The 9,891-nt window shown below is 36.2% G+C and overlaps 1 protein-coding gene across 1 annotated transcript; it reads right to left on the reverse strand.

Moving 5' to 3' along the window:
• Positions 1–279: 279 nt before the first annotated feature.
• LOC101246108 (casein kinase II subunit alpha) lies at positions 280–9,614 on the reverse strand. The gene is made up of 10 exons (XM_010318867.4): positions 9,052–9,614; positions 8,824–8,953; positions 6,848–7,042; positions 5,521–5,678; positions 3,990–4,080; positions 3,642–3,707; positions 1,261–1,343; positions 1,122–1,185; positions 966–1,034; positions 280–709 (listed from the first exon to the last, which is right to left on the reverse strand). The coding sequence occupies exons 1-10, from the start codon at positions 9,417–9,419 to the stop codon at positions 650–652; spliced, it is 1,284 nt and encodes a 427-aa protein (XP_010317169.1). The 5' UTR covers positions 9,420–9,614; the 3' UTR covers positions 280–649.
• Positions 9,615–9,891: the final 277 nt, after the last annotated feature.

Genomic DNA, 9,891 nt, shown 5'->3' on the forward strand with positions numbered 1-9,891 from the left:
AGTTCGACAAAATTATTCAACGATAACAAAGTTGCAACACGCTTAACAATATTAATAGCTGATACGAGTAAAATGTGAAAACATATGGAACTATATCAAGGTCTGTTAAAGGTCGACGTGGCATCTTTAACAAAAACACATCGTTGGATATGAATACATGGTACTTTGTTGGCACAAATTTGGGAATGTAAATGTTCTCTAATCTAGGCAGGGCAGTAGTGACTTATATTTCTAGTTATAGAGTCTAAAACTAATTTGAGATACAAGGGAAGGCATCCATTTGTTCAAAAGTTTTCAAGAACACAAAATACACTCTGAATGAATTCATACAGTTGTACCTTACGGAAGCACAAAAAGTAAATAAAAAAAGAAAACAAACTAGAAGTTGACTAAACCAGGAAATGAGAAAACAAATTGAATTTTTTGCTTATTTTTTACCTATGTCACACAAACAGCTAAAAGAAACAATACAATTAAACCCAAAACTGGTGCAGATGAGTTATATCTGATAAAACCAGCAAATCAACCAGGAGTGGTCCATAATAATCGCCCGTCACTAGAGAACATATATGAATCAGCACAGCGTATCACATAAAGACTGCAAAAGAAGGTCAGCAGATTGATCCATTGCCTGCTAGATCTTTTAGTTTTAGTGAGCGCGGGTTCTACTGCTCTCAGCATTTCGTACAGGATAAAAATACGGATGAGCCTGCAATGTAGATTACAATTACAGTAAGCAATGTTTCCAAGAAACTTGAACCAATCAAAGACTAGAGGAGAAAGTGAAAATTTTTGTTATCAAATTTATACTTGATTGATAACTTCCATTTTAGTACAGCAGAAAACTTCATTCATTTATTTATTTATTATTAGCAAGTCCAGAAGAAAAACTTTTCATAGGTACACCTGCCTGATATACAAGTGACATAACATATTGGTAGAGAGGAAAGGCAGTGAATATTTACCATTGCTTCTTTTGCAGTCGGTCTTTCCTGATGATCGTAACGGAGCAGTTTGTCAACAAAATCAACCGCCTAAAAAGATTAAGCATTGCAAATTTTTGGGTCAATAGATTTCACCTTATTTTATTGTATGAGATCTAATGAGACAAGTTTTCTTACCTCAGGCACTGCGAGATGTTGATTTTCAGAATTAATAAACTTCGCCCATGGTTTCCTGCTGTGTCTGAACGAACATTGAAGATATTTAATTATATGCTGAAAATGGTCCATCACAAAGGATAGTTTTGACGATACTAACCGTCCAACAAGAGCTGCAAGATGAGGATCTAATTCCAATCTATACTTGTTTAGATAAGAGTTCAATTCATCAGTCCCCAGAACCTGAAGACCATAACATTGGAATTTTTAAGGGGTCTCTTCTCAAAATGCATATATACAGCTCATGTATGTTTATTAGCCTGGTAATCTTGTAAAATATTTGGCACCGTCCAAAATAAAATAATTAAGAATTACTTTAAAACCCAGTGCAGCAAGGATGATGAATAGTGAAGAAACGACCGAACAAATAGTTGAGTTATACTTCCATTTTGCCGATAAATCATATCCTTACTAGGAATTAGGTCAGTGGCGGACCTACCTTGGTCCAAGGGGTGTCGAGGGGATCGTCGAAAAATTACGTTGTATATAGTGATAAAATTTTAGTTCTATAAATATAAATACAAATTCATAAATTGACACCACTTGAAACAAGTTAAAGGCTTAGTCTATTGGTTACGGACTTTTTTTGAAACTGTGGTTACGGCCTTACAAACACTATATGAGGTCGTGTGTTCAAGCCCTACTAGCCTATTTATAATTTTTTAACTATAACCATTGACACCCCTTAATGAAAATCTTGTGTCCGCCACTGGGTTAGGTGAGACAAGTGGGATTATTTTTATCAGAATACTGACATGAGAGTCCAACATAAACACAAAGTGGCACTCCAATGAGGATAGATCAGTGTTAGCTCATCATTTGCATCACGAACTTACTTTTAATCTACCATATTCTTTAGACAGCAGACAGGTCTGAGTTCAAGAGCAACCCACCAACAAAATATTTCAGTTGCTTAGTCAAGCTTATGGTTAGACTAATTCAATGGTACACATCAAATATTGGTATTAGTGATACATGCAGCCTTTCTTTAGAAAGGTAACTATAGTACATGCAGCCCTTTTGCTAATTATTTATTGAGCAATTTGCATTATCCCCACAAGACATATAATGATGTCACAGCTGTCCCTCAACGCAAATAAAAGATCCCTGGCCTGCATGTCATGTGTTGTATTTAGCGCCGCCCTCTTAACATTTTAAGCTTTGTCATGCGTTCTTTAGTATTTTGTCATTGCTTATTCACTTGTGTCATTTCTTTTCCTGACCTGCTTTATTCTTTTTTTTCTTGCGAGAGGGTCTACAGAAAACAGCTTCTCTACCTCACTACCCTCCTCAGACCTCACTAGTGTACACTTGTGGGATTACACTGGGTAAGTTGTTGCTGTTGTAAGGTAAAAGATAGAGCGTCTATTTTCACTATCTGAATAAGGAGCCTAACTTTGAATATTTTTGGGGTAAATGGGTGATGACATCAAACCATTACAGAAATTCTCAGCAGATGGAAGGTACAGAGAGCTCAAGAAGATCAAGAGAATAATTCCCACATGCGTCTGTTGGACAATTTAGAGAGAGCCAGAGGTGTTTTGAGGGGAAAATTCACTCTTATGTATGTTGTAGTAGGAATGTTCATGCAGTAGCTTTCTGGTCTAATTAATCGGATGGACATAAAAAAGGAAAAAATGACAGATTTCATAGTTGCTTGCAAAAAACAGAGGCAACGTAAATATCTTCGTACAGCCCAAACACTATTCAATCAACTGGTAATTTGCAGTAGTAAAATACTTTTGCTTACTAATTTCCAGAAACAGAATAAGCAGGGAGTTGATGATGTTAACAAGTGATAGAAAATGTATGGGACAGTAAGCATGTACAGGACTAAAGGGGCTATCTCGTGCTTAATAGGACAGTAAAGGCCATCAGGTCTCGGGACATTTTGTCTTGGGAGAAAACTGATAGTGATACATTGGTGAGGCTGGCAAGTGGACAGATGAGCCACCAATTTTCAAGCTGTCTTATCGTTCTTGCTTTGACATTCCTGCTCTCCCCACCCTCCCCCCTTCCAGTTAAAGCTTATTCCCTTTATTCACTGTTTGGTCTCATTTTTATAGTGGACCCTGTTTAACTTCATATGAAGGGTTGTGGACTGAGAAAAATGGGTTCATGCTTCACTGATACAGTTAAGTGGAAGTTTTACGTGTAAACCATAATGTACTTGCACATTCATGTAGCTTGACTTAGACAATCCGAGACTTACATTCTATGTAGGTGATTATCATAATCACTAATATACAATTTCATATTGCCTGCAAAACCCTTTGATTTGGATGAATAAACTTTGCTATGATTCTTTCTGACTTAGATTCGCATGTGACTTACCATATTACCAAAAACTAAATAGATAAAAGATGTAACTTAATTCCCAAATCATGCATACTGTATACTTAAAAAACAACTGTAGGCTTTATGAATGTCTGAACATCAAAAGGGTACGATAATCAACTTCATGGAGGATATTCTACATACCTTCCCAATCTTCACAAGTTGATCATAATTGTCATGTCCATAGAAGAAAGGCTCCTTCCGGAATATCTATACAGCACAATTCCTTAGAAGTAAGCATCAAAGTGAGAGGAAGAGGACACCTTAACACACAAGTAAGTTCTGACTTTTGGGCCTCAGTATCTGCCATTCATGCACGATTTACCAGAAGACGAACAGTCATGAATGGCATTATGTAAGTACCAAGTCATGGACCAAGTCTAAAAAAAAAAGTAGAAAGCATAACCCATGCAAGATAAAGTCTCACATGGGCACCTGTATGATAGCTCAAGTGGAGAAAAAAATAAAGGTGCAAGAAAGAAAATTGCTCACCATTCCTGCAAACATACAACCAAGACTCCACAAGTCCAACGAGTAATCGTAGTCTTGCAAATCAACAAGTAGTTCAGGGCCTTTAAAATATCTGCAACCACAAAGAGAGGAGGCAGAAAGTCTGTTTAAAACTACAAGGCAAAAGAAAATAAGCCCTCCCTAAATTATTAGATTATGGATGTTGAGAAGAAAAGGTAATATCTCTTTACTGACAAAAGCAAGCAAAAAAACTAGGATTCTATAATCACTTAAGTGAGGTGTCACTTAATTATAAAATCTCATGGAAGTGTAAGTTTAACATTTAGCGGATGAGGGAATGCCCATAACTGTAACAGAGGTAGTACCCGTTGAATAAGATTCATAAATAGCTGTCAGACAGAACCCTTATGCTCTTATTCTTCAAAGCTCAAAAACCTCCCTTCTCTTCCTAACAGGCTAACACAACCCAAATTCTTACCCCAGCTGGGTTTCTGATCCACAAAACTATGCACTTCAAGATCCATTTCTTGATTATCCTTATCTCTGTCTCTCAACAATCCATTCCTATCACAATGAAATCTTACTCTTAGACTGACAATAAATCCAGCACATAAGTATGAGTCAACAATTTAGCCCCACTATGGAAGAACTGGAAGTACAATTTTCTACATATGCACTTTTTTTCAGTATAGTTTTCTAACTATATATCCTCCAGCTCCCACCAAAGTTATCCTCTTAGATTCTAGAGCATAATGACACAACAAGTACATGAATTACCCCTAGCAGTTCTAAAGTATAATCTTTCTTGTGTTATCATCCAAAAATACAGCAAACTATTAAAAACATGATAGCTTCTGAACTCTCAGCCATTTAAACCCTCAATATCAGTTTCATTCTGTAAACCAGTGTCATTTCGAAGCTCAATAATTGGAATTAAGATAAACTAGATTCTCAGTTCATCCAAAACAATTAAAAAGATGTTCATTTCTCCAACACCAGAGGGATCATTTGTTTTTGTTCATCACCAAGTGCAAAAGGATTTCGAGAGAATGGTGTTCAATTGGTGATGCCAAAAGCAGTGACAAGCGCTCTTTGTGCTGAGAAGGAAACGGGATGGGTAACCCCAATAAACGACTCAAAACAATATATCCCTTTATTATGATGCTTTGGAATGTAGGCAAGGACATAATCACAGGTGTTCTAAAATAATATTTAATTTTGATGCTGCAAACAATCTAAAATATGTTTTACAAAATTTGGTACTTTGGGGTAGAATGACCAATATGATTGATTTTGACACTTGATGGAGTTCATGGACTCCTTACAAAGCTAAAGGAACTTTAGTCTTCCTTTATATATCCAATATGCAGAATTTTCTATTACTTACCCCCAAAAAGGAAATGCTAACGACTACAAGAAAATTGAGGTTATGCCTTCACTAAATTAATAAAAACACTGAACAAGAGAGAACCAGTCTAGCATTCAAACGTCAAATTTATTTGACTTTAAATTTCAGAAGACAAATGATACAAACAGCAAAGAAAAAGCGAACCTAGAAGCCACACGAACGTTATATTCCTTCCCGGGATGATAAAATTCAGCAAGCCCCCAATCTATTAGTCGAAGTTTCCGCTGCTCATGATCAATCATCACATTATGGGGCTTCACATCCCGGTGCATAATACCTTGAGAATGACAATAATCTAATGCCTGCAAAGGATACAGTAATACTTGAATTTACTGAAAAGTGACACCTCAAGAAAAAATCAAACTGCACAGCATAATATGGAAACATGCATCATCTCGAAAATGAGAAGAACGAGAAATATGAGATAATTCTGGCCATGACACCTGATACAAATAATAAACAGCATAACAAAGAATATATCTAAGATTTTAATAGTCAAGTCTGTAACAACAGCAGCACCACAAACAACTATGTCATGATCCCAGACTAGTAATTGCCAATGAACATTTTGCTCCATTATAACATGTCTCATTCATATGCCCAATAATTTATCTTTCAATTCTGTAACATGTTTTTTTCCTTGTACTCTGGAAATCTCATCAAATTACCCAGCAGACCAGAACAATACGAACCTCAGCTGATATTATTACCTATTATACACCCAAACCTCACCAGTCAACAGAAATCTAAGGAAAGTGTCCTTTCCACTCATAACAGAAAACAAGGAGCTTTCAGTTGTACTCCCTCCCCATCTCAAGGAACTTAGTCTACTTTAACTTTCATGGAGATAGAAAATAAAATATGTAATTGCAGATTTTTGGTTTTGATAAATCATATTTAGATACATTTTTTTCCTGATAACAGAGATGGCCAGGTCAACTTGCCCATCCATGTCTAGAACATACAACAACATATCCAATGTTCCCACAAGTGGCGTGTAGCGTGTACGCAGACCTTACCACGTCTAGCTACATTATTATTTGAATATGGAAGACATAATTCACAGAACAGCTTCAGATGTGAAGAAAGGAGAGTTCAGTTAATGAGAATAGTTCAAAAGTCGGGAAATCATTTTTCCCACCTAAGGGAAGAATTCAAACTTGAGGAAGATGTCAAATTCAAAACAAAAATAGATCAACCATTATGCACATAATCTTTCTGTGAAATTTGTTCAAAAATAGTGAAATTCCTCATCAAAAATAAGTTTATTATCTCTAACACTTTGCACAGATCATCTTCAGGTTACATCTTAAAAGAGATTCAAAGGGAGCAGCATCCTGTATAGAAATAATCTAATAGTTAATACTGTAATCAATAGCAACTGCCCATAATCAAATCAGAAAAATATTGGAGATACACAAAAAAACATATACTGAGAGGCCTTAAAAATCCACATCAACAGAAAACTTGCCTTCAACAGCTCATAGATGTAATATCTAACGTCAAAGTCAGAAAGAGTTGGATAGAGCACTTTAAAATCTGTGTTATTCACATATTCAAATATAAGACTTGGGGTCTTCGACTGCTGATCTCTGACAATATCAAGTAACTTCACAATATTAGGTCCACCACAAAGATTCTGCAGTATCTTAATCTCACGCTTGATCTGCAGTAAGTGACAATAACAGATAAGTACCAGAGCTAAATAAAGGTGCGAAGATATGCTGCAATAAACAAAAGAGTGTGATTCAGAGTGCCAACGAAAAGGCAAATGCACACAGAACTTGCAGATATATGTCCATCACTCATAAGTAATCAAGAGTTACTACGGTAAGTTGACAGAACAGAACAGTTAAGAGATATACACATGAAAAAACTCATTTTGCTAAAGAATGGAAGATAAAGAAAGTCAAAACCTGGAGATATCTGATGAGCTTGAATAATATCAATAATACATTACGTAGCTCAAAAAACATAGAACTACGAAATCACAAGCCCTTTTAAAAACTTGAGCATTCTAAGAAACTGCTCAGGACAATAGACACAAGGACTTCCAAATTTGAAGAACATCAAAACAAGGCCTCTGTACGTTTAACAAGTTTGGCGGAAGAAAAACAAAAAAAATATTTAGGGATGTAGAAATACGACATCAAGGATACTGCAACATTATTGCAGAATGTGGTAAATTAAGCTCCAGGGGGTGCAAGTCGCACCATTGAGGTTAAAATTAGAGGTTGCATGAGACTGTTTATGCATTTCATCAACATCATTAGGCGCCAGTCTCTAGGTGTGAAATCATGGTGAGTGGAGACCTAAAATAACATTGAAGGAAGTTCTCTTGAAAGATTTATAAGGTCTTGGAATTCCTATACTCAGCCCCAACTTGCTCGGGACTGAGGTGTAGTAGTGTGTTGTGGTATATCAATGTCCAATTAGAATATCATAAATTGGTATTGTTGTTAGTTCTGGTTTTTTTCATCTTAGAAAATGAGGTTTACGAGCTTCTGTTAAGATCTTTGATGCTTCTCTTATCCAGTTGGATCGAGTTCTTCTTTATCACAAAGCTACTTAGGCTAGCTTGTGTGCACCTTGATAATTCCAGGGGTATCTCCTACCTCCCAACAGCCCTACCTCCCACCAGCAAAAAAACTGATAACAAAGAAAATAAATTGTTATCTCCAACACTTTCTGTATTAAACCAAACTTACTTCACATATGGAACAAACAGAAACTAAAACCTGTAAACCAAAATACAACATGAGAATAGATTAATCCTTTAAATACTTGTGTTCGACATCTATTACGGTGTAAAAGACTAAAAGAGGGTGCCTTTCCAAAGCTTAGCAGAAACATGTGACTTAGTAATGATAACACTTCTAGATGTAAGTGGTGGATGATGTATATCATGTTGAGTAAAAGGGGATGTCTCTAAGAAGATATTACCTAATTAGTTCGTGCAACTACAAGGAAAAAAAGTTAACACTGCAGTAAGTTCACCAAAGCTAACTTAGGGAAAGGACTACAGCTTTGAGAAGCAACTAAAGGATCTACCTGCATGCAGAAAAAGAAACCTCAAAATTCCTTTCTAATTTTTCCACTGCACCTTCTGTTTGGTTTCCAAGTTTGAGTGGTAGACCACATCTTTCAAAACTCAATCATGTCTTTCTTTCTCATATAAGCTGATTCCAACATCATAGGTGAGTATTATATTTCATTACTTACCCAAAAGAAAGAGTTTACTCTAGTTTACACTCATATAACGCACAAGCAAATGAAATGTTCTCATCCCTCAAGCTGCAATAGTAGCCGTCCAACAATAGAATTCAGCACCTCACAACGAAAATCCTTAAATTTCTATAAAGCACAAATTACAAGAATATATAGAACCTTATTAACGAGCTTTGAATATATGTATATATAAAGAAGCAAAGAAGGAAAACAACCAACCTTTTTCTTCTTCACTGGCTTAAGGATTTTGATGATGCATTTTTCATTATTAGTAGTGTGAATTCCCTCAAACACCTCGCTATACTTCCCTCTCCCAACTTTCCTTACCACCTCGTAATCATCCTGCTCCCTATATTCCAATCAACAAACACAGAAAACATCAATTCCATCTAAACAGCCTCGAAAACACATATAATAAACACAAACAAAAATAAATCAACAAATTACCCCCATTGAACAGTTAGGGATTCATAATCCCAATACTCTTTAGGTCGGATCACATTGATATCCGTATACACCCGGGCCTTTGAAGGTGCGCCGGGACGGCGAATAGATTTTCCAATTTTCTGCGCCAGGGCTTCGGATAGAGTCGCCGACGGTCGGAGAAGAGAAGAAGAAGACGACGGCGGCGGCGGAGGAGGAGGAGGAGGAGGTAGAGAAGATGATTTGTGTTTGTGTCGCGTGAGAGATACCGAAGTGTTGGAGGAAAAACGACGGAGCAGAGATGGGAAGAGAAGAAGAGAGGTCGCCGGAGAATGAGAGAGGAGGCGGTGGTGGAATGAAACAATGAAGAAATGAGAAGGCCGTAGGGCCATGAAACGGAGGAGGGTTATATATTTGGGTAAAATGGGATTATGCTTCAAGTGGAACCCTCCTCATTGGTTTCTTCGTCTTTGCATCTCATGCGTTTGTCTACACCTAATTCAATCCAACGGCGTCGTATACTAGCGTATTCTTTTCTTTCTTTTAACTTAAAAGAGTTCGTAGCACACATTGAAGTCACCATTAAAATCGAATCGAAAACTATACTTAATATTACTTCCACTAAAACCGTGTTTGGCATTGCTATTGGAAGATCTAAACAATTATTTTGAGAAAAAAACATTTTTGTTGAATAATTATGTATCTGGCAAAACTATATAGAAGCAGAAACAGTTTTAAGTAAAAATAAAAAATTACTCGTATCAAAACTAATTTCATGTATACGTATTTATCACTATACTTTTTATTAATTATTAACACATCTCATAAGTTTGGTTAAATTTTATTTTTATCTTTATATAATAA

This window comes from Solanum lycopersicum, chromosome 2, assembly GCF_036512215.1.
Source record: "Solanum lycopersicum chromosome 2, SLM_r2.1".
Classification (NCBI taxonomy): domain Eukaryota; kingdom Viridiplantae; phylum Streptophyta; class Magnoliopsida; order Solanales; family Solanaceae; genus Solanum; species Solanum lycopersicum.

What these genes read in the sequence shown, in the direction of transcription:
- LOC101246108 (XM_010318867.4), bottom strand. Translation starts at nt 9,419, where the DNA reads ATGGCCCTACGGCCTTCTCATTTCTTCATTGTTTCATTCCACCACCGC. An exon ending in CTTGCAGCTCTTGTTGGACG is followed by an intron (nt 1,186 to 1,260) that starts GTTAGTATCGTC and finishes ATGTTCGTTCAG; the next exon opens with ACACAGCAGGAAACCATGGG. An exon ending in CGACTGCAAAAGAAGCAATG is followed by an intron (nt 710 to 965) that starts GTAAATATTCAC and finishes TCTACATTGCAG; the next exon opens with GCTCATCCGTATTTTTATCC.